The following is a 26,356-nucleotide window of genomic DNA, read 5'->3' as shown; positions in this document are numbered from 1 at the left end:
ATGTCCCTGAAACTCTTTTACCGCTGGAAGAATGAATGCATCTGGAAAGTAGATCTGACAAGCAACCCTTAGGACTAAACGGTTGCTGGCTGAACGTATTGTCTTAGGTTTATTGAACTTATTATGTCAGGTTCAGTTAGCTCAGTTTTAAGAGTGAGAGTGTTCGCTCATTTACAGACGGAACTGTGCGCAGGCTTTAAATCTATTATAATATAATAGTCTAACAATCATCTATGAAAACAACAAAGCGCTTTAGTAATCAGAATGAACACTCTGGCTGCACCACTCGTGATGACGCCACAGTTTGAAAATTGCATTTGAACTTTAATTTTTGCTGGAGAGGCTTTCTGAATCAAAGCAATCAAATCAATACAGACAAAACACTACAGGACACTTTACACAGCATCATATTGTGTAAAGTGTCCCTTAGTGTCAACTCAAGAATTATGGCTGCAACTAACAGTTATTTTCATTATCAATTAATCTGCTGATTATTCTCTCAATTAATTGATTAGTTGTTTGGTGAAAAATGTCGATCACTGCTTCCCAAGATGACGTCTTCAAATGTCTTGTTTTGTCCTGACCAACAGTCCACAACCCAAAGATATTCAGTTTATTGTCATAAAGGACTAAAGAAACCAGAAAATATTCACATTTGAGAAGCTGGAATCAATCAATTTTACTATTTTTTCTTAAACAAGACTGGGAGGAAGCGAAAATTACAACAGCTTTTAGCAAAATCTCTGTCATTGCTGACAGGTGGTGCGAAATGCATTCTGGGATACTTGGCTGTCCCGAGTTTAGGCGACTTTTAGCCAACCAATGGTGTAACTTCATCACTCAGTGAGTCAGTGAGTCAGTTTTTATTGAACTTTTATTCGAAGAAACCTGACCAATGAACGATTTAATACAGCAGCCAACCCTCCCTCATCATCAACACACACCAGACATGAAAAATGACACAGAGAGAAGCACATTCAAACAGCCAGAAACCCTTTATGCTGATCTTTTTAAAAGTGGAGAAATGAGTAATCTCATCTTCTAAACTGACAGACCTGAAGCCTGGCACAGAGCCTTTATCCACCATCACCCCTCAGTGGCAGAAAAAAGGGCAACAAGGAGTAGTTGCAGTTAAAGATCAGGGACTCAGAGGACTCTAACAGCATAATGACAACTGTCAATGTTTATAGAAGTGGTAAAGTCATGGCACAGGCGTTTCTCAAGCCTTTCCAGGACAGTTTCCACCTCTCCTATGGACAGACCCTCCAACTGTCTCTACCATCCCAACTGAGGAGGAGCACCATGATAACACAGAGCAGACCCTGACCCCCCCCACATACGACCTCCTTTACAGACCTGAAGGAGCACTTTTCACCCAGTTGGAAGTAGAGCTGATGCAGCTCAGGGAAATGGTCTTGAATCAGACAGACAACAGCTCAGCACAGCTCTTACAACAACAACAGATGGCGCAGATGAGAAAAGAGTAATAAATCATACAGACAACCCATCAAAAACAATTACTTAAAGACAGAGAAAACCACAAGAAAGACTTGTTCACTCTGACAGAACAAGTGAGAGAGCTACAGCAAGAGAAAGAGAGCCTGATACGATTGAGTGAGCTTATTGCATTGTCAAAATATTGTCACAGGAGAGAGTTTGCTGCTCTATCAGAACTTCTGGGAGATCTGCAGCCGCACAGCCACAAGATTCAACTTGTTGCTCTGATAGAGGAACTCAAGGAGAGAAACAAAGCACTGGATAGTTTGAGGGAGCAGGCGACCTCCCTCACTGAGTCTGAGCCACTAAGGACTGACCACAGTCAACACCCAGCAAGATGATCCCCTCTCTCAACCAGAGCAGCCAGAGTCCAGCAGCCACTAAGATGTTCCCATTAGACCAGACAATCCCACTGCAAAAGCAGCTATTGTGTTACTGATTGACTCAAATGGAAAATTGATTGGTGAGAAAAGGCTTTTCCCCAGCACAAGGTGGCAAAACTTTGGTGTCCAAACACAAAGGCAGCCATTGGTATTCTCTTTGAGTCTCACACCCTGATCCACACAAGTACAAATGACCTGAGGGCACAACTGGAGAGAGTGGTCCTGTCTTGTAGAGCTGTCACTCAGAAGGCCTTTCCTAACTTAAAATAGTGATGTCCACTCTGTCACCCAGGAAGGATTTCCACCCATACACAATACACAAAGTGAATGTCAGCATCTTCAGAGACTGTGAACCCCATACCCCTCTCTCACTGTACAAGATCTTTATGATCATGTATACCCTTCAAGGACGCAGTTCCACTGTTCACTAAAACACTGAAAGATGTCACACTGAACCGAAGAGGAACACTCAACAGGAAGAGCAACACTCCAACAACAGAGAGGCACCTCCCAGGACCTGCCAACAGCATGCTGAGGAGAGCCTACCAACCAAGGCCCAAGCAGCAGCACCTACAACCACCACCACAGCTCAGACCTCAAGAAAGCATCAGTCATACCCAGTCTGCACAAACCAACCCCAGACCAAGGACCTTGCCACCTCCCAGACCTTTCGCACCACCTCCGCAGCAGCAGTAGGAACAGATCCAACCAGGCAGACTATCAGAGGAGCAGCAGGCTTGTCCACAGTGAATGTAGAGCCATCCAGGACATGCTGAGTACATTATGCTCTTATGGGCAACAGTCATGATCAGTCTGCTGCAGTGGCAATGAAATCATTTAGCATATTTGTCTGCAATATTCAGGGTTGGCCTGGTTGTCCCCCTACCTATAGAGAGTTTATAGTCCAATCAACAAAACTAAACCAGTCACCCACAACAGAGACTCAGGAGGAATGTTGATATGGTATAAGTCAGAACTAGCATACTCAATAGAAATAATGAAAAAGGGAAATATCACATTTGGTTAAAAATGTATAAAGATATAATTTCCAGTTTATGTGCTTTTATATTCCTCAAAAGAATCTCCATATTTCAATGAGGAGATTTTCTCCACCATAGAAGAAGAGATAAGTCATTTCCAGGACCAGGGATCTTGTGCTGATCACTGGAGATGTAGAACTGGTGAGGAGCTGGACTTTACTAGTCCTGGAGGTGACAGTTACATCACTGGAGCCAACCTTAACTTTCCAGTCCTTTCCACCAGGAATACTTATGACAAAAACAGAAACAAGAGTGGAAAACAAGTTTTGCAGCATTGCGGAGTGCTGGGTGTGTACAGTGTTGATGTAAAGCTGTGAGGGGACTCCTTTGGACATTATATGTATTGTTCAAAACATGGCAGCAGTGCTGATGGTTATGCTATGACAGATTTAGACCAAACCTCTTTGAGAGCCTTCACAGTGAAAGAACAAACACTTCTATCAGATCACTATCAGATCACTTTGTATCTGAAAAGAGCAGACACAGCAAACATATGTTCTCAATGCTTTAAGCTGTACAAAATAAAGAAGCGATACAGATGGGCACAAAACAGCCCGGAGCAGTACCAGGAAGCAATGGTCAGTGAGGAAATCCAGTCTCTTCTAGACTCCTATCTGGGCCAAATCTACCCTGAGAACACAGAAGGTGTAGAGCTGTGTCAGGTAAACATTAACCACATATTTGACCATTGGGCCTTAAAATGCAAAACAAAACAACCAAAGAAAGTGAACAGGAAAAGGTGGTTTGATCCAGACTGCAAAACCATTAGGAAGACATTATGAAAAGTCTTGAACCAAAAACACAGGAATCCAGACAACCAGGAGCTCCGCCTTAGTTACTGTGAGACTCTAAAACAATATAAAAACACACTGAGAGCAAAAAAAGAACAATATCTGCAAAACCATTTAAAATAATTGAAGAGTGTCTGGGGTCAAATAAATTCTTGGATTATTGGAACTTATTTACCAAGAAACATTACAACAGTCCTTTCAAAATGGAGATACATGGAAAAATCAGTTTGAAGGTCTCTATAGAAAACCTCCAAACAATCAAACTCAAGAGCATTGAGCACTGATTTCAGAAATACTGAAAGATCTTGAAAGAGCTATTAATCCGTACTGGATTACTCAATCACAGAATTAGAACTGGAGGACAAACTGAAGGTTCTGCAGCCTAAAAAAGCATCTTAAATCTGACATCTTCAATTCAACTGGCCTTCCTAAAGATATTCGACTTGGTACTGAGTGTGTGTAATTTCCCTGAAAGCTGGAGTGAAGGGCTGATCACATTCATCTTCAACAATGGAGACAAATTTAATCCCAACAACTACAGAGGCATCTGTGTAAATTGTGACTTGAGGAAGTTATTTGTCAGTTTTCTACATTCGAGAATTATAGATTTCCTCATCGAGCACAGTGTCTTAACCAAAAGTCAGATTGGATTCCTTCCAAATTATAGTACAGCTGACCACATTTTCACCGTACACACACTAACTGATAAATATGTAAATCAAAAATAAAGACACAATTCATGCATGCTTTGTTGATTTCCAAAAAGCTTTTGATTCAGTCTGGCTGGGTGGATTACTTTTTAAACTAATAGAAAGTGGTATTGAGGGGAGTCTATTGATGTAGTTAAATCAAGATATGAAAATAACAAATTGGAGATAAACACACAGACTTCCTCTCACAGGGTAGAGGGGTGAAGCAAGGCCGCAACCTCAGCCCCTCTTCAATATTTATATCAATGAACGTTGTTGTTAGAATAATGAGCAGCACCTTGTCTCACTCTTCAAGACACAGAAATCAAGAGTCTGTTTAATGCAGATGACCTGGTCTTACTGTCTCCTACTGAAGAAGGTCTTCAGCAGAACCTGGACCTTCTCCATCAGGATGGTCACACCTGGACCCTGACAGTTAACGTGAAGAGGACCAAAATTATCACCTTCCAAAAAAGAACCAAGATTACAGAGAAATGACCCAACATTTAAAACAGGCGAGACCCAAATAGAACAAACAAATACCAATACTTACCTGCTGTGAAGGAACTCACAGAGAAGGCAAAAAGGGTTTTCTATGCCGTCAAGCGTTCAATACAAATCCAAATTCCAATTAGGACATGGCTCAAAATATTTAAATCAGTTATAGAATCAACTGCATTGTATGGCAGTGAGGTCTGAGGCCCCTCACTTAAAAAATGTTTGGACAAAATAGGACAAAAATCTGTTCGGCTACAAAGAAAAACCCCAAACTCTGCATACAGGCCTGAATTAGGCCAATATCTTTACGTCTAAGTATTCAAAGAAGAGCTATCAAATTTAAAAAGAGCAACCCTGCCTGTTACCATTATAAAGCTCCTGTCTGGCAAGACTTGAACATAGAAAGGAGTCAACTGGTCCTGAGGCTGGCTGACCTTTCACCTTCTGACATCACAAACCACATCCAGCCTCAGATCAATTACACTATCAATCAGAAGAGAAGACCTGACCAAGTTATAACTACAAAAAACCCCCAAGAATAAATCACTTACTGGAATGATATTACATGATCACAACACAATCTAGAAACATATTTGGCCCTAAACAGACAGTATACTGTGACTCCCCAACCACAGTAGCTGATAAGAACCTGAGAAAGACGCTGACAGTGACCCCAGTCTGGCAACAGAGACGAACAGATACAGACCTCAAAACTACAGAAATATTAGGGAGGGATTCTTTCCAAAATCTGGGAAAAAAAAGTCTGACAGAGGAGGTAGAAACGAGTCCTCATTCTGGGGGGAAAAGAGAGAATGTGCAGTGTTGGCTGCTAAATATGTCACTTCCTGCTACAACAAAAGAGACAACCAGCGAGACACAGACATACAGACAGACAGACATTTATAAATATACTTGTACTTACCATATTCTACTCACCGCCACCATCTCCTTTTGTTTTTTGTTTGTTTTTAATGTTGTTATTTATAGAATGATGGCTGTCTTGTATTATGCCTACTATTAACATCTCATTATTTTATTTTGTTATCAGTAGATTTTCTTTTGTTATCTATTGAATAATAGATATCTTGTATTATTACCATATATTATGTATTCATTATCAGTAGATTAACACTTGCATTGTTTTTGTTTGTCTTGCATTGTTAAAGTCATGTTGAAATTGTACCAATACGACCTTGATTACCTCAAATAAGCCAATGTATGTCTATATAGTTGTTTTTAGTGACATTTCTGTCAGTTACTGAAGTGTAGAATCAAAGAAGGAAAGTGTCTGAGCTTGTATACAAGAGGTGTCTTTACTTCTGTGGTTGGTGTTCATTTTCCTTCAGTGTGTTCCTAATGTGCATGGCTGAAATCTGTAGAGGTCAGTGAAGGCATCACCGGTGATGACTGTGGGAGGTTCATGGTTTCTGAATTGTTGAGCTGAAGGTGATTGTCTGTTCATCAGGTTACTGTGGGACAGTGATGGAATTTAACTAAGTACATTTACTCATTTTTTGGTATTTTTACTTTACTAAAGTATTTACATTTCATGCTGCTTGATACTTCCACTCCACTAAAATTCAGAGGGAAATGTTTTACCTTTCATCATTAGTTGTATTGTTAGTTGTGATGCGTATCATGCACTGTACTCAGTGCGTAGTTGTGGTTGCTTGTCACGTTTCAGATGTGTTATTAGCAGTTTTTACCTCCAAACATCTAACATGGTTTCCTTCTAATTGATTCAATTTATTTCACAAAAAATCAACAGTAAGACAAAAGTACACGGACAAAAGAATCTGAATTCATGAAGCAACTTTGGTTTTTCTTCTTTCCTTTCACATCAATCATCTCATGACCCCTCAGATTTATCTTGTGACCCTTTGGAGGGGCATGACCCCTAGGTTGGGAACCACTGGACTAAACTAAAGTACATCAAACTAGCTCCACTTCCAGCAGCTACAACAGTAAAATGCCGCTTATGCTTCAGTATTAACTGTGTACTTAACACTAAACATATCTAATACATCAATCACTGGGACCTATTTTCTCCAAAAGAAGCACTTTTAATAATTTAATGAAATGCAGTTAATAATATTAAGTAAATAAAAGATTTGAGTATTTCTTCTTCTACTGCTGTGTGGTTATGAAATCCACAGAGCCACAAAGCTCAGAGGTTTTCTGTGTTGCTGTGGAACATTTTGACAGGTTGAAGATCAGACAAGTTTGTTCAGAGACACCATGTGGATGAACAGACACGCAGAAAATAATGAAAGCAGGATGTGGAGGAGATAAAAAAGAGTTCTGCAACAGGAAACTAAATGGATCCTAATCTCCACAGTGATTATCCAGATGGTCTGAATGATGAGCTCTCACTTTACTGCTTCCTTTAAAGGGGACATGTTCTGCTTTTTGTAATTTTTCTGTCATTTACATACTTTTATGATGTTAAACATGGTCAAACTTCCAAAATGGGAGGTGAACATATGTCAAAATGCTCCCTGTAAGACAAAGTGCAGGTTTCAGCTGCTCTGAAGGCTTCGTTTGAAATGTTTTTTTTTTACTTTTCCAGAAGTAACAGAACAGAGACGTCATATTTCCATCACATTTCCACATAGTTTTCCATCGTTTGAGCTTTGATTGCCGCTTCTTTAATGACGTCGGGTCTGTCCCAATACCTACACTTATGTAAGTAGTCAAGTGATGTATTTCTGGTGACTGTCACGGTGCCCAAATTCCCAGTAAGACAGCGAAAAGTGTGGAGATTCATCAGAGCTCACTGAGATTGACTTATAGGACTTCCTGTCACTCTCGCAAATATAAAATACTGTTCATGGCACAATCAAGCTCAGATGATTTGTTGAAGTAAGAGTACAATCAACCAAAGAGTGTTACAGTCAGATGAGTGTAAAAATAAAACACATTCAGGAGCTGGGAGATGAAATACAAAGCAATTAAATCAAGTTATCTAGAAGCACGTAGGTTTCATTTAGGCTACATAAAAGATAAATAATATAATATCATTTTGAATGGTTTCTATCTGATAACATTTGTTTAAGAATAGAACATATTTCTTAAAATCATTGATATGATATTTAATATTTATCTTGACAGTGTCAGATATTATCAGTCCCATCAAGAAGAGCAGATTCATTGTTAATATTACATGACACCATCAGATGTTCTGCCATAACTTAGTGTTTGGATATTATTAATAATATTCATGCAAAATCCAATTTATAAACATACAGCTTCTTCTTGTCTGTAGATTTTTGTTGGTTCTGAAACCAGCCGACTGGCGCGCTACTGCCAACTACTGGACGGGTGCTGCACAACATACAGTGGTGAATTGTGGGATACACTTAGAAACAGTATTAGGAGAAGTGTGCATCAAGCACGGGCTAAGTGTAACGTGTGTTGCTATATTTTGGATGTTGGACACATTTACTACTACCTGGCAGTGCGTGAACATGCAAGTGCTGAAGACTGCAAGTTGGGATGCATCCTTCATCTCCTTTTTCCTCCTCAATCAGCACCACTAACTGTTTATCCTGAAGAATCAACTCCTAATACAATAAAATTTGCGCTACATTTGGATGGAAATCTGGTTTATGTTGTACAGAGAAAAGGGTCACAAACAAGACTTTCTGCTGCCACACTGATCTGTCGCTGATCTGTCAGTTTGTTTATTGAAAAGATTTTTGACACCGAATCAAAATACTGCAACATGGAGCCACAAAAACAAAGTTTTAGCCTTTGTGCTGATGCTTTACTCGGACCAGATGATGACAATCCGTCTGTTCAGTCACTCTGAACTTTTCTGTGCATCAAAACAGACGCAAATCCGGCGGAGGCGGACACATCATCATTGTCTTTGTACAACAAACAGATATTACCTGACAAACAGTTCAAAACAAACATAGATAGATGGACTGATGTGCTCATTGTGGCCTCATCCGAACGCCGGCAGCCGGCCTCTGCTCTGCTCCAGACTTCCTGCCAAACTTTGAATAGCCTGTCCCTGAAAACCAATAACCATAAGGGTGTGAAATTGTCCTGTCATCACTCTCTTTTTCCTTCCCTCCTCTCTCATTTTCTCCTTCTCTTTCTCCTCCCACCTCCTCCGCCTTTCCCTACCTCTCTCTGAAGCTGATGTGTCGTCCAAACAATGCAAAGCAATAACCAAGCAAATAGCTGCAATCACTCAGTCGAGGATGCACAATCACGCGTTCAGCACGCTGCGGGCGTTGTGGCGACCTGGCAGCCTTATCGATCTCGGGAGGGGGGTGATTAAAGGCACCCCGGCAGTTAACAGATGGTGAGTGACGGCGCTCATAAACCTCACACTAAAAGACTAATGTCCTACAAGCTGCAGCTGGCGAGGCAGCCACAAACAACCCTGCCACTGACTGTCAGCGCTGCGGGTGGGGAGAGGTGGATGATGGGAGGCGAAGGGCCAGCTGCTGCCTCGTGGAACATGGTTTGACACGCGGGGGGTCCTCAGAGCTGCGACCGAGCTCTGATGGAGGTCTTGGAGAGACAGACTGCTCTCAGCTTTCAATTACAAAATCCAAATGGCGACTGAACGCTTCAACTCTGATTAAAGAGATGGAGGGAAACAGGCTGTGGAAAGCCTGAGCGAACACCGGGAAAGGTTTTTTTGTGATTATTTGGAAGTCGCTTTATGATCTCAATAAAACTGTTTTCATAATCTCACAAAATCATTATTTTGTGATCAGAAGAAAACCCTTAATTTACGCCATGCTAGTGGCGTGGCTCTATAGAGGTGGCAGTGTTGGTTGGTCCACTACTTTGCTCCAGACTGAAATATCTCAACAACTATTGGAACAAACATTCATGGTCTCCAGAGAATGAATCCTACTGACATTTTCTAATTAGCACTGATCACAAAGTACAGCAGGTATTTAGTCATAAACCAAAGAAATCTGACAAGATGATGCCTCTAGATATCAAGTCAAGAGAGCAAAGTTTTTACAGTTCATATCAAATATCATGGCAGTCCATCCAATAGTTTTTGTCACATTTGGTGGTGGTCCAAGAGGAAACCTCAGAGGATTCAAAGCCACTGAGATTCATCATCTTGATACCGTGAATGTTTGTACAATCCAGAGGCAATCCGTCCAAAGGTGAGATATTTCAGTTTGGACCAAAGAAAAAGCATCATCAGAGTCATTAGGATTCATCGTTTGGGGGCCATGAGTATCTGTACCAAATTAAGTGGCAACCCATTGAGTGATTGTGAAATATTTCACTGGACGAGTGAAAACTTATCACCAGGGTCATTATCAACCAGTTTCAATCAATTTTTTATTTATATAGCGCCAAATCACAACAAAAGTCATCTCAGGGCACTTTTCACACAGAGCAGGTCTAGACTGTACTCTTTAATTTACAGAGATCCAACATTTCCCCCATGAGCAGCACTTGGCGACAGCGGTAAGGAAAAACTCCCCTTTAATGGGTAGAAACCTCAAGCAGAACCCGGCTCTGGGTGGGCGGCCATCTGCTTTGACCGGTTGGGTTGAGAGAGAGAAAGAAAGAGGGAAAGGGGGCGGAGGAGGGGGACAGAATAACAACAATCATAACAATAACAATAACAATAACAATAACAATAACAGCAGTAGCAATAGTTATAGCTATAATAGAGGATTCATCCTCTGGTGATCATGCATGTGTAAACAAAATGTTCTGCCAATCTATTCAATAGTTGTTGAGATATTTCAGTCTGGACCAACTTTACCTTCAGACAAAGCACTTCAGCAGCAGCACATATTAGATTAAGATCCTCCAAAAGGAATTATATATAATGTTTAAAATGCTACAGCGACACCAGACTCACCAGTAAATTACTAAAGGACTTCAAGCTAAGACTGTTTCCCCCAAGATGATCTTAGAGTTAACAGGCCAGCAGGTCTTAACATCTCAACAGGGTAAATTTTGAGATAGGCATTATGTTGATAAATCATCAATATATTTGAAATCTAAATGGTTTATTTGTGGCCTAAAAAATCTAAACTTGTGGACACAATAACAAATTATAAGAGTAAGTTTGTTTGGCTCATGCCTCAACTGATGACAGACAAGAACGTGGACTGAGAAAGATCTAGAGAAGAAGAACAACAGGAAATCCAACATAAACAGCAAAATAAACTACAATACAAATATCTAAAATACAGCTAATGGTCGCATCAAAAACAGGACCAACTGACTATTGATGGCAGCTGTAAGAAAAACAGAATATTGAGAGAGAAAAGTTTTGAAGTTTATTTTGTGGAACTTATATCAGATCCATCAGAGTTAATCTGAGGAAGGTTTCCCACAATCCTCCGCTGATCAATACGACTTGCCTCTGCCGCTGATCAATGATCGATTCCGGAATGTACACAGTGTAAAATCAGAAGAAGAAGTGATGGAGAAGGTTCAAAAGCAGCATAGATGCAAGTGAAAGCACCATCGGCATTAGCAAAGTATTTTGAATAGAAAGTGATTGAGTTAAATATTTGAGTTGTGAGATTAATGGGTTTTTTTCACCGTTAATCATCATTAAGACTCCCAGGCTGACAGTCAGGTGCATGTTTGTTATTGGAAGCAACATGAAAGTGAAAGGAAATGAATTTCAGTCTGACAGATGGAGGCCAATTAGACTCTCAGGCCGCTCGTTAAGGTGGCCGGCTGAGCCTGCTGGGTCTGTGTGTGTGTGTGTGTGAGTGGAGAGGATGGGGGGGGGGGCAGGGTTTTGTGAGTCATAAACCACAATGGTGTATGGGAGTTTGTTTGTTTCCTGTGCAGTCGTGTGTGTTTGTGTGTGTGTGAGCCTGCAGCAGGGTCAGGCTGTGTTACCTGTCCACCTTCATCGCTGTCTCCCTCAGGTCAGGCGGTGAGACACACGGCGTCAGCGGCTAACCTGATCTGATGGTTTGTTTTTCAGACGCCGGGATGAACGGCGAGCTGAGAGCCGGTCGCACCACGACGACCAAGAGAGGAAGCAGCGCCCTTGACAGGTGAGTCTGCATCACGGTTCGGGTGGTAGAGCCGGAGGAGGAGCCGGTGTTGATAAGACTGACGTTAATACTGAAGTAAATGCAGCCGAACACACACAGAAGAGTGTAATTGCAGCCTGTAGTGATTTATATTTATACTGTTGAGCTCTACTAGAATATCTTGGAATGATTTACAGTTGAAATAACTTTTCTGGGTTTAAATGAATCCCTTTCTGTTTCTCCAGTCATTAAGATTTTATTCCAAAGCAAGTCATTTCAATAAACTTCCTTTCCCAGGAAATAACTATACACTCAGCTGAGCTTTGTCTCTATTTTACCTGGCACAAGTGTCTCAAACAACCTCAAACAATCTCAATCCCTACAAATGTGTCTGGGATAAATGGGATAAATCTTTAAAGCAGACTTTGGTTTGGCAGTAACAGTTTTTATTGTAGCAGCCAGACTTATTTTAAGTAGTTTGAAGAGTCCACATACACCAGCGTGTGCAGAATAGGCTCATGATGGAAACTGCTTCTTTAGAATATTTGATTGCAAGAGTGAATAATGTTCACAGCATTAACCAACTAAATCTGGTGTGATTTTCTGACATACATTAAAGGGGACATATTCTGCACATTTCCAGCTCTATATTTATATATATTCTGGGGCTCTACTGGAATATCTTTGCATGACTTATAGTTAAAAAGTCCTTATTTATCTTCTACTGGTCCTTTATGCAGCCCCTCAGTTCAGCCTCTGTCTGAAACAGGCTGTTTTAGCTCCTGTCTCTGTAAGGCCCGCCTCCTGATGAGCCCGCTTTGTTCTGATTGGTCCGCTTCAGGAAGCTTCCTCGGGCTCCGGAGGCTACGTAAACAAACTATAGTAGCAGGATTTCACTTCTTTTTCTTGTTCTTTACTCGAAATGGCAACTTCTCAAATTTATCCGTACATGTTGGAGCCTGAATCAGATCCAGAATATAAGAACAGACCATAGACTGTATTAAAATATGGGCGTAGTTACCGTGACGTCACCCGTTGGTTTCTGAAGAGCGGTTTTGAAGCTCAAAGTGAGCCGCTCCGGCCGTCGCCATCTTGGCAGTACGTGACGCTGCCTAACTCCCAGCCAATCAAAAATGGGCAAAGAGGCGGGCCGAATGGCTGAAACAAGCCACCTAGCGGCTGGCGGACCTGTCACTCAAAGCAGCCATGTCCTTCATTATGCATAACTTTACGGCTTAATAAAATTTAAACGAGTGAGTTATAAAAAAATTCACCCCCCGTACAGTTGTCATGAAAGAGGAAATTAGTTACAGAGACCAAAACCGTTGTTTGTACCAGGCTGTAAACATGTTTATTTCTGCTGTAAAGTTGGACATTTTAACATGGGGGTCTATGGAGAATGACTCGCTTTTGGAGCCTCAAGTGGTCGTTCAAGGAACTGCAGTTTTTGGCTTCATTTTACAGCCCCTGAGGTTGCCGCTTCGAACAGACACACATTTATTGACACGCCGTCTTACTTCAGGCCCGTTAGATGCTGGTGTGGATCTTACTCTTCAGTACCACTGCTAACAACACACTGTCTGAGCAGTTTGTTTTCTTTGTCCCTCGCCGCCAGCTGCTGTCAATCAAACACAGACACCTCCCTCCAGCTGCTGGTGACAAAATGAAACATTTCCCAGCACTTTAAGGTTTTGTGTTTCTTTGATAATAAATAATAAAACACTATTATTTTGATTACAAAAAGGGAGGACTACATAGCACCGGCCTGGTGAGTCTGTATAAATACACCACGTATTTGACCAAATTCAAGATGCTTTGTTTCTGTTATTGTTTAGTTATTTTTCAGACACAGTTATTTTAACACACATTTTTAACATTAGTACTCTTCACAGTAGCAGCAGTATTGTCAGTGGTTCTGCTGTTGGTGTTTGTGTGAAGCATCTAAAGCCAAACTGTCCTCCAAATCCCACCTCGGCCCGCTGCTGGACGGATTAAAGCCGGGATGAACATGACTCTGCGCCGGCCAGAGCTTGGATTTACAGCCAGGCAGCCGCACAGCCAGCCCCCGCCGGGACTGTGAGGATGTGTGGAGAGAACTGCTGGGAACAGTTCACTCTGCACACATCGGCACTGCTCCTGCTTTCACATTACTCATTTACTGCAGCGCTGAGAGACAGCAGGCTCATATGAGCTTTAATTCTTGGATCACCACTGTTGTGAGAAACTGAAGTCAAAGGTCAGAGGTCACAGTCTGAACTGAGATTGTTTGTAGATGATGGAGTTAATCTTGTGTGAATCTGCCAAAATCAGTAAAGCAAAAAATTCCACCACAAATTAGCCACCAGCTGTAGCACAACACACAATTTATCCCATAATACTTGAAGTGGTATTTTAGTAATTTGAGCATTTTTTTTACAACTCCACCTTAGTTTTCCTTGTTATTTCTCCTCTGTTGTGCTGAGAATTAAAGAGGCTGCAGAGGAATTTATTACAGAGAGCTCTGAGAGCAATTTGGGCACAAATTCAGAAGGCTGCTCTACGCGGGGACCCATTCAGAGGAGAGAGCTCAAATCCACCAGAAGAGTAAAACTCAAAAAGGGATTCTGCACATTTCCAGGTCTATATAAATATATATATATATATATGTATATCCTGGGGCTTTACTGGAATATCTCTGTATGATTTACTGTTGAAAACTCCTTATTTATCTTCTACTGGTCCTTTATGCAGCCCCTCAGTTCAGCCTCTGTCTGAAACAGGCCATTTTAGCTCCTGTCTCTTTAAGGCCCCGCCTCCTGATGAGCCCACTCTGTTCTGATTGGTCAGCTTCAGGAAGCTCCCTCCTACGTAAACAAACTATGAAACAAACTATATTAGTAGGATTTCACTTTTTTCCCCCTGTTCTTTAATCTAAATGTTAACCTCTCAAATCCAATCGTAATATGCAAGTGGAAAACAAAAACAACCTCAGCAACAAAGATTACAGAACGTACGAACGTTTATGGACAAGCTGACGTCATCTCATCGGTGTGTGTATGAATGTCGGTGTGTCCTGTATGGATGTCCTTCATGTAGTTATGTTGTGGATGTGTCCTGTATTTATGTATCTATGTATTCATGTCAGGCTCCGTACGGCCTGTGGCAACAAATTTCCTTGAAGGACAATAAAGAATCTATCTGTCTATCTAGTTAGCAGTTATTGCTAACAGTTACAGAACTGTACAGTTACAGTTTTGTCTGAAATTATGGACCACACTTTCCCTTTCACTTGAACGAGAAAGTGTGTCCAAACTTTAGACTGGTACTGTGAGTAGCCTGATAATGCTCAGTGTACTTGCTCAGTATTGTAATACACTGTTAAATGATCCTGTGTTGTGTTCCTGCCCTTCTTTCTATTTCACGGATCTATTCAGGCTGTGATGTATTTGCTTTTGAGCATGTTTTTGCATTCACATGACAGCTACCAACATATCCTGCATTTTTTCAGTGTTGGTTGTTCCCAGTGGTAGAAAGTAACTAAGTACATTTACTAAAGTACTGTACTTCTTGTACAATTTTGAGGTACTTTACTTGAGTATTTCCATGTGATGCTACTTTATACTTTCCACTCCACTACATTTATTTTACAGCCAGCTCCACCAAATAGTGATTTTTCCCTCTAAACTTCTCACATGCTTTCATTTCAATAAATGTTCAAATGATCCAATATTTCAGCAATAATCAAAGATTAGAGGAAAAGTCCAAAAACTGAAAACAGATTTGTGTATCAGAACTTTGTTTTTTCTTCTTTCCTCTCCCATTAATCATCTCACCACCCCTCACATTTATCTGCTGACCCTTTGGAGGGGCCCGACCCCTAGGTTGGGAACCACTGGACTAAACTAGCTAACTGTATATAAAGTAGTGTAAACTAGCTCCACCTCCAGCAGCTACAACAGTAACATGCTGCTCTAACACTGATGCTTCACTATTAATAATCTAATGATGTCATATATAATAATATATCAGTCAGAGGGACCAAACCACTACTTTTACTGCAATACTTTAACTACATCAAGCTCATAATACTTATGTACTTTTACTGCAATACTTTAACTACATCAAGCTCATAATACTTATGTACTTTTACTGTATTACTTTAACTACATCAAGCTCATAATACTTATGTACTTTTACTGTATTACTTTAACTACATCAAGCTCATAATACTTATGTACTTTTACTTAAGTAGGATAAGTAGGATTAAGTAAAGGATCTGAATATTTCTTCCACCACTGATACACACACAATATGCTTCTGTATGAAGAAGAAAGGGAGAAGAAAGAGGAACACACCTTTCCTCATCTGTGTGTGTGTGTGTGTGTGTGTGTGTGTGTGTGTGTGTCCCGCGGTATTTTCCCATCTGAACACACCAGGTTGTGTTCCAGATGGGTTCGGCCTCCTTCTCTGTCTTCTAATCAAAACTAACGACACCAAACCTGCTCTGAGCAGCCAAGAACTCGCCTGATATAAAAACATCCCGGATCCCAGCGAGGATCCAACATTAATCAATGACACGAGTATTTACAAGTTACAAGCAGAAACTTGTAGTGTGATGTACCAAGTTTCATCAAAGTCAAAGTTTGTTTCATGGTTTGTTGACGTTGCCTCCCGAGCGGCTGGAAGTCGGCCGGGACACAGCTTCCTGAAGCTGACCAATCAGAACAGAGTGGGGTCATCAGGAGGCGGGGCCTTAAAGAGACAGGAGCTAAAACAGCCTGTTTCAGACAGAGGCTGAACTGAGGGGCTGCATAAAGGACCAGTAGAAGATAAATAAGGAGTTTTTAACTGTAAATCATGCAAAGATATTCCAGTAGAGCCCCAGAATATTAATATAAACCTGGAAATGTGCAGAAAATGTCCTCTTTAACAAGCTCAGAACTTTTTAGAACAGTCTGTTCGACCTCAGGTCTGTAAAACTCTCATTTCCTCATAACTCAATTCATAAATTCAGTGATTATTGTGCTATGAGTTCTCCTTCAGTCCCCCACTCCGTCCCTGATCCTCCACAGCTTCGTCTCTCAGGCTGAAGCCTTCAGAGAGCCGCCGGTCCTGCATTTTAAATCTCCTTGCAGACGTCCTTTCATGTTTCTAAGAGAAGCTTTTTAAAGCAGCGTCTGCAACTCTGCGTTTCAGCCTGACTGAGCTTCAGAGGCAGAGACTCTGAGGAAACTGAACTCTGGTCTGAGGTGAAGGAACAGCGCTGTGTTGGTGTGAGTTACACTCAGTCAATATTTCACTGCAGTGCTGTTGTGAAGTCAAACAGCACTCAGAGAAACATCCCTCCCTTTAGCCTGTCTCTCGCCTCTATGCATCGATTTTATCTTTGGTACAGACATTTTTTGTCAGATGGCCAAAATAATCAGTTATGTATGTATCCCTCTAAACTTCTCACATGCTTTCATCTCAATAAATGTTCAAATGATCCAATTTTTCAGCAAAAATCAAAGATTAGAGAAAAAGTCCAAAAACTGAAAACAGATTTGTGTATCAGAACTTTGTTTTTTCTTCTTTCCTCTCCCATTAATCATCTCACCACCCCTCACATTTATCTGCTGACCCTTTGGAGGGGCCCGACCCCTAGGTTGGGAACCACTGGACTAAACTAGCTAACTGTATATAAAGTAGTGTAAACTAGCTCCACCTCCAGCAGCTACAACAGTAACATGCTGCTCTAACACTGATGCTTCACTATTAATAATCTAATGATGTCATATATAATAATATATCAGTCAGAGGGACCAAACCACTACTTTTACTGCAATACTTTAACTACATCAAGCTCATAATACTTATGTACTTTTACTGCAATACTTTAACTACATCAAGCTCATAATACTTATGTACTTTTACTGCAATACTTTAACTACATCAAGCTCATAATACTTATGTACTTTTACTTAAGTAGGATTTTTCATGCAGGACTTTTACTTGTAATGGAGTATTTTTACATTACTGTGTTGGTACTTTTACTGAAGTAAAGGATCTGAATACTTCTTCCACCACTGCCTAAAAATTTAAATATATATTAGTTTTGTTCAATGAAGAAGTTTTCAGTTCCGTGATGTTTGCCGGCTGCAGCTGGTTAGTTAGTTGTGTGATACAGCTGGAAGTTGAGAGCTGCAAGATCATCAAGTCGAGTATCTGCCATATCCTGGTCTTTCACTCTTCATCACAATAACCCACTTTTCATTAAAAACACACAAACCTGGCTGGCAGCTCTGCACAAATCATATTGGTAATAATATGTGGAGTTAAAATGGCGAGATCATTTGAGATCAGTAAGAATATTGGCGGGGATAAACCCAGATCTACGCCTCTGTGAGACGTATTTGACTGAAATTAGATTTTTATGACTTTGATGCTGCAGCTGAAAACAAGCAGGCAAGTTGATGTTAGTGTAAAAGTTTTTCCTGAACATTTCACTCATGATGATGCAGGCAACATTATTATCTCTTATTGATAGGACGACCAAATCTGCTAAAAAGGAGACGGTCGGACCTACAGTTTGTCCTAATATCATCATGAGGAAAAATACAAAGCATGATAAAAAAAAATACTATAAAAGTAATGTAACGATACACTAATCTAAAATAAGTCCAGTCTCTTTAAAAGAACCAAAACTAAAATAAAAACTGCAGTTTGTATGAAGAAGTGTGATGATCTTGTGATGTTTCAGTCTCTTCTGTCTCTTCGTGTGTTTGTTCAGTTTGACTGAACGTGTTTGTCATCATGTTGGATGATCTGTGTCACAGAATCCAGCAGCTGTTAGCTTAACATGACATGATGTCTTCAGTCAGAGCCGCTGCCCTGCTGAGAACGCACACACACACACACACACACTAACACACACACACACTTTATTGTGCTATGCAGTATTATGCAACCACTTTCCACAGCTTCAATAAATCACTCCGGTATGATCGATGGCTGCGTCCTCACTGTGTTCGGTATGCAGAGAGATGCATAAACACATTTGTTCTTCTATACTTGTGAGGACCCTCACTGACAAATACAACACCGAGCCACCAAGCCCCAGCTAGCTCCATACTTTAACCCTCAAACATCTCTTTGAAGAAGTGAGAACTGGAGAAAAACCTCTCAATGGGCTGAAATATACATGTTCCTCAAAACTGTCTTTACTTTCCAAAACTATCTTCATTTTCCCAAAATATCCCAATTTTCCAAAATTGTTCTTACTTTGCAGAATTGTACACACTTTCTAAAAACGTTCACACTTTTCAGATGTGTCTTTAACTCTCAAGGTGTAAACCTGAAATTGTAGCAGAACAACACACAGAAACAGTTTGGTCTTATTGGTCTTATTCTGGCTGAGTGGTTCGTCTCTCATCGGTTTCGAGGATCTGAGGACGGCTGCTGGTGAGGCGGCAGCTCAGCATCCAAACACACAACAATAGAGAGTCACTCTGATGTCACGACCCGTGCGACCTTTGACCTTTATATTACAGTTTGGCTGCAGCAGAAAGACTGAATGAGCATCTGGGCATCAGAAATATTAGCACTATTACTGATACTACAGTCTTATCAGTATCAGAGGTTATGAAATATTGTATTTATACTATATTTATATACAGTAGCAGTACTGATGGTACATGTACTACTTTACTCACACTGTTATTACTACTGCTTCTACTATTATTACTACAGTGTGATCATCAATAACTGATGATACAAAGTCTGATCCGATACTTATGTAAGATATCCATGATTTGATATATATATATATATATGTGTGTGTGTGTGTATGATATATATGATATATATGTATCTGACACATTGAAATAACAGCTGTAGCCTTCTGACTTAAGCACACATTTTTCACCAACTACTTAATCCACAAACAATTCTCATCTTAAAATTATTGATGTGATATGAATGAAAGTTTAACTGGAAGGAAGGAAAGAGACACGATCCTCTAGAGAGAAGACGTCTCACTCTGTTGGAGTTGTTAAAACTATTAAAACGAGGACATGGTTCTTGTTGCAGTAAACAATCACCATTTTTTTCACGCTTGTTGTATCGATCAGACTCTGACCCAGACACCGTCACCCAGACTAGCAGAGCGAGTCACTTCCTGATGCAGGAAATACTTTCCAGAGAGTGAAAACTTGGTGCTGTTTTTAGTGTTTGGAGCCGTTTCTAATGAAGGAACATGTCACCCGGTGCAGCGGTGTGACTCACTGACCTGTTTTTAATCGTTTTTACAACAACAGAGGAATCAGATATATCAGGCTTTGGATGCAGACACAATACTTGTTAGTAGTTCATTGCTAGTTCGGATCCAAACACGAGATTTGTTGACAAGAAGAAAACAGAAAATCACTAACTTTCATGAGTTCACTAGTACTCCGTGTCTGCTACCAGTTCAAATACATCTCCAACTATTACTTCTCATATTTTTTGTGTTTTGTTTTCTTTCTGTCGCTAAAGCCTCAGAAACAAACAACATCACAGACGCCCCCCCCCACCTCACCTTTCACAGCATGCACGGACACCTGTGAGTTGCTTCCCACCGAATTCATGTGAATCAGTGTTTAATTAACTGATGAGGAAGCTTCCCAGCCTCCCAGCAGGGTTCACTTCGTACAGTTCTCACATCGATCTGCAGGTTCGTGTTTGAGGTGGACTCTCCCGACTGCATAAACTGTGTTTTTACCACCTCCTGATTAACTTCACATCAACCGAGCGGGGATGCAGACACAGAAAAATCAAAGGAGAGACAGAGGACAAGAGAGAGAGAGAGATGGAGAGAGATAAGAGTGTCTGTGTGGGAGAGAGAGAGAGAGCGACCGGCTGTGCAGAACACTGTAATTATGTCTTCTTGTCCCTCCGTCGCCCTGCTGAGATGAGCGTTTAGTGTAAAGAGATGAATCAGCGTTTCCTTTGAGGAGAAATATAACAGCTTGATAAAGAGGCCGCAAAAAAAAGAAGAAGAAGAAAACAAAGACCATTAAACCCACTAAACACACACAACCACACACACAGGGAAGATAAACTGAGAGAAAACTAAACGGCCTCCTTGTTTAAATTTAAATGAAGCCTTTGATGGAGCTGCGATGGCTGTTTTCTCTGAGTTCACCTCTGAAATGACCGAACGTGTTTACATGCAGACAAAACATGCAATTTAAATATAATTAAGATAATAACACAGACAAGGGTTGAGCAGATGCACTGTACTATTGTGTTGCTCTTATTTATAAGCACTGCAGTCACGTTTCTCAGATTCTCCTGCTTTGCACAACATGTAAAATGAGATTTATGTAACTTTTTTATTGCTATATTTTTCTAATCTTTTGATTAGTAAAAAAAAAGAATTCAAAAAGGTTGAATACCATCCATTCTGGATTAGCTGCAGGGGTGTGATGGCAGACGCAGGGGCTCCAGGCAGGGGAGGACGAGTGTGTCTGGATGAGCAGCTCCGTGGTGATGAAGGGCACGAATCCTCCTGATGTTGTAAAGGAGGAATGGACAGAACAGGCTACCGCTGCGGTGTTTGCCAAGAACAACTATTTGTTTTCCAGGGTCACTCCCATGTTCCAGTTGCTTCTCGTAAAAAATCCTCAAAATCCAGATGGTGTCTTCAACCTTTATTGGAAGTGTGTTTATCCAGCTGTGTGTCTCTAAACATCGTGAGGGCGAGAAGTTGTGCACTGACAACAAAGATAGTTAGTTATTTAGGAACTTTATTGTCCACGTTTCACTACAAGGCATTAAAAACAATATAATACAGGATTATTGACAATACAGGACAATGATGAGGACGAGTGATATCAACAAACAACACAAAAACACAAAAATAACATCAAACAACAAAAATTCCCATTAAATTCGGGTTTAGTGACCTTGGACGAGGCGGCCATGTTTGTTTTCCTTTAGGCACTTCTAGTTTTATATGTCGGATCTTTCAGAATAATAGTCATAGTTAATAGTTTCTCAGTAGTAAAGACAACTTCTATGTTGACATGAATGTTAGTTACAAGTCTGGTAATTACAATAACTCTTAAACCTGCATTAACTGTTTTTTGGCCACTAGGGGGCAGTGGAAACAAGTTGTCAACACAATATTGACATATAATCACCTTTTAGAAAACAGTTGCTTATTTATTTATTATATCTTATTTAAGCTTGAACACTCATTGACCCTAAACCTGCACTGTTTTTTTTGCGAACACAACTCTGACTCACATATCATCAGCTTTTGAGTTGATATGTTGAACTTGTTAGCAAACAGTTGCTTTATTTCCACATCCAGCAGTTACGGAGCAACATTATCATTCATGTGGAGTCGTGTTTCTGTCCACCTGGTGAATGTAAGTCCAATATTCACTCTCTTTTAGCTCTGTTTTTACTCTCTACCAACTCCTGAGGGAAATATCTGGCTCTTTAGCTGCTAAATGCTCCACTATGTTCACCAGCTAGTCTACAGCTAACTGTGTCTGTTTGGTGCTGAGCAGGTAGTGAACAGCGGCTTTTTTACAGCTTTTTCTCTGAAAACGACACTATGAGAGCACTGAGAGTGAACCAGACCAGTAAAGTTGCAGCCGGACAGATAAACAATGAGCTGAAACTCACTATAAAGCTCCGTAAAGCCGAGAGGAGCTGCAGATAATTCTCTGTATGTTCATCACTACGAGCAACAACCAACACACTGTCAGTTCTTAGATCGGTATTTAAAAATATATAACACAAGTTCCCGTCTTTACCCTCTACACTGACTCTGTGACCTCACGATGACCTCAGAGCTCGCAGCAACCTGAGGTCACCACCGAGCCACACGACCCGCCTGACCCGCCCCTTCGGTCCGAGCCGTGTGAGCTGAGGTGGCAGGAACACGACTGAGCGGCCCATTAACTTCCGTCTCACCACGCCACGCTACACTACGCCGCCGCTGATTTATGACACTGCAGCAGGCTGGCGAGGGTGAGCGGTAAATCAGAATAAATGGATGTGGCGGTGCACACGCTGCTGTGAGCGAGTCTCACCTGCTGCCAGACGCTCACCCCAGAAAACATGAATATGTATGAAGACACACACACTTTGCTGTTTGGTGTGTGTGTGTTGGGTGGGGTGGGTGGGGGGGGGAGTGCTGAATGATATCATTAGTGTTGGAGGGGGTGAGCGTTAAGTAGCAGCTATATAAATGCAAATTCCTCATCATTTCCTCGCCGCGTCTCCTCTCATTTTGCTGCGTTCAAGCGAGCTCGGCATGTTTGCTCCTCTGCTCACCTCAAACTGTAAATACTCGGCTCGGCAGTGCGAGAGAAGATCTCCCTTCCACCGGATTCCCAACACTGAGAAAACTCTGAAAAAAACAAAGCAGACTTCTCATATCGCTCGCTGCGAAATAAAGACCAGATATTTGAACAGATCATTGATTCCTCATCCCTCTCCACAAACGCTCTCTCTAAATGTGTTTGTCCGCGGTGTTTATTGACGTTTCTTGCTGCTGTGTAATTATTCCCAGCAGGAGAAAAGCCACGAGGTCCTCTAATAACACCATTAAGGTCTACAGCAGAACAGCGCAGAGCAAATTAAAACCCTTATTAACACCTGAAAGGGCTTCTTCACTGTGATTAGTGGCACAACACTGACACAACTTCACAGCTAAAGCCTTCAGGGGTTTTACACGGCAGTTTCCAACACAAGCTTTTATCCAAAACAGTGATAAATGGAGGATAATTTTATTTAGAAACAGAATTAAATTGTAGAAGGAAAATTAAGGTTGTTTGACTTCATCTCAAAGCCTAATCCTGAACAAGGTTGTAGAATCGATGTCTGTTTATTTCATCTGCGGTGTTGAATCCAACATAATTCTGCACATTACTACTCAGATAGTTTAGTGTTTTCTCCTGTTTGCCTTCATTAATAGAACAACAACAGCCTCGTCAGGTCAGTAGTAGATCAGAGCGGCGCTGGAGTTAAAGGCTGTGAGTTTTGATTTCTGGTGGATCAAATACAAACTTCAAATTCAAACAGTAGAACAATTTTTTTTAATAAAATATGAGAAATGCTGGATGGAATGAACTCAGACTTGCAAAATCAGTATCTTCCTGCCTTTAAGTTGCTCTTGAAAACTCGTTTTTATTATTTAATAATCTTATTTTAACCTGTGTGTGTGAGGTTGTGTGTGTGTATGGCACATTGTTGGCTTCTTCTGTCTGTTAAAGTGATGCCTTTTTGTTCATTCAGACAGACATGACAGGACATTTATGGAAAGAGACACCATTGTGACCATCGTGAGTGTGCGGGACGCTCTCCACAGCTCCTCACAGTAAATCCACCGATACATTTTTGGTATCATAATTTCATCATTTAACGTTATTAGAGAGCAAATTTTTCTGCATGTTTAAAGAGTCCCACATGCACAAACACTGGCAAGGCACGTTTATCTGTATTAGCACATTTCAACAACAAGGCGATTCAAAGTGCTTTACATAGAGCATAAAAGGCATCAAAACAGATAGAAAAGCAACACAAGTAAAAAGACATAAAAACAATTAAAAAGTGTTAAATTTGGAAATAAAGAGAAGCTAAAAGGGAATAAGACAGATAAAACAAGAGAATAAAAGTTACGGTGCAGTGTAAAATATTAACCCTCAAATTTGGTTCCAGCACTGAATGACAGGATGTTAAAGGATGATATGGATACATCCCCAACAACTCTTGGTGAAGTTAGAATAATTAGACCAGTGGTGCTCGAATACACGTCTCAGAGGTCCACTAACCAAATTTCCTCCACATCACAGGATCAGTGTGGTTGCATTACTATATATGATGATAAATTTGAATTCCAGAGGCTCCAGACCTACGTGCACAAACAACATTTCTGTATTCATGGGAGGGGTGACATCGTAGAGTGAGCAAATGCTTAAAGGACATAAAACATGATTTTCTGTTATTTATATACTGTTATGATGTTGAACATTTATGTTAAACATGGTCTAAGTTCCAAAACTCGAACGTATGTTTTCTACGTCAGTTTGTTGTACAAACTGACGTCAGTTTTCTGTTATTTATATGCTGTTATGATGTTAGATGTTAAACATGGTTTCAAAACTTGAGGTGAACGTTTGTAGAAATGTTGCCTGCAAGTCAAAAGTCAGGGCTTCAACCTGCTCTGAACACTTTGTTTGCAACAGTTTTTTCTACCGACAAGCTGACGTCGGCTCGTCATGCATGCCCATAAATGGCCGTCCACTCTGTAGCCTTGGTTGCTAAGGTTGTTGCTAAGGATTTTCCATGTGTTGTCCACTCTCATATTTTGGATCAGATTTCAGCTCGAACATTTTGAGTAAAGAACGAGACAAAAGTGAAATCCTGCTACTATAGTTTGTTTCATAGTTTGTTGTCGTAGCCTCCCGAGTCGGCCGTGACACAGCTTCCTGAAGCTGACCAATCAGAGCAGAGTGGGCTCATCAGGAGGCGGGGCCTTAAAGAGACAGGAGCTAAAACGGCCTGTTTCAGACAGAGGCTGAACTGAGGGGCTGCATAAAGGACCAGTAGAGGATAAATAAGAAGTTTTTAAACTGTAAATCATGCAAAAATATTCCAGTAGAGCCCCAGAATATTAATATAGAGCTAAAAATGTGAAGAATATGTTCTCTTATAGTTGCTACTCTCATTCAGTTCCTTTTTGTTCACATGTTGTATGAATGAACATTGAAAATATAAAGTGCTGGTCTGATTATTACTGTTTTACTTGTATGAGGGATTTTTAACTTCTGCTGCAGTCACACAGCAAAGAGAAAACTAGTTTTTATAGATTGATCTGATATGAAAAGATCGAACTCCTCAGTGCCTTAAATTTGTCTCTTTTTCAGTGTTTTTTAGTTTATTAAACCGATTTTGTGCATAAGAAATGATGATTGAGTTTACAGTTATGTTAGAACAAGTCGTGCTCTCATCTGGCAGCGTTCAGTTCAGACTTGTGTCGTGTTCAAAGTGTTACAGAAATGTTTCAAATCCGTCTTAATTAAATTACCATCATGACTTTTACATAAAAATGACTCAGGTCCTTATTCAGACTGAAGCCGACATGTTAAGTTGCCATCAGGTAAAAGGATGCATGTCTGAAAGGGACTAAAGTGGATTTCTCTGTACATGTACAGTATATACAGTATGTATGTGGGAAACTTTATCATTATTTTTATTTAGTTTTTCTTTAACATCTTTCTTTTTTATTTGTTCCTTCTGTTGTTATTTCTGGTGTTTTTTCTTGTGAATCTTGTGGGTAAAAATAATGAGATTATTAGTATGTTTTAGTTTTTGGAGGAGTCATACGTGTCGCTTTGGGGCTCTATAGATGATGAAACATTTTGGTGTCTGATCAAAGTCTGCAGTCTGAAGCTGATTGTAAAATTAACCAATTCTTAATGCTGCAAATTAGGTGTTTATTTGTCA

General features: G+C 40.5%; 1 protein-coding gene across 1 annotated transcript in view; it reads left to right on the top strand.

The window, feature by feature from the left end:
* The window catches only part of LOC137183648 (RNA-binding Raly-like protein), a 67,773-nt gene that overhangs the window by 2,377 nt on the left and 39,040 nt on the right, over positions 1–26,356 (top strand). Inside the window, exon 2 of the mRNA XM_067590842.1 lies at positions 11,845–11,917. Within this exon, the coding sequence (XP_067446943.1) occupies positions 11,845–11,917 (73 nt within the window). The remainder of the gene's footprint in view (positions 1–11,844; positions 11,918–26,356) is intronic.

This window comes from Thunnus thynnus, chromosome 5 (assembly GCF_963924715.1).
Source record: "Thunnus thynnus chromosome 5, fThuThy2.1, whole genome shotgun sequence".
NCBI classification, from domain to species: domain Eukaryota; kingdom Metazoa; phylum Chordata; class Actinopteri; order Scombriformes; family Scombridae; genus Thunnus; species Thunnus thynnus.
The sequence above is the reverse complement of the archived record's forward strand: the minus strand, read 5'-3'. Positions and strand labels throughout refer to the sequence as shown.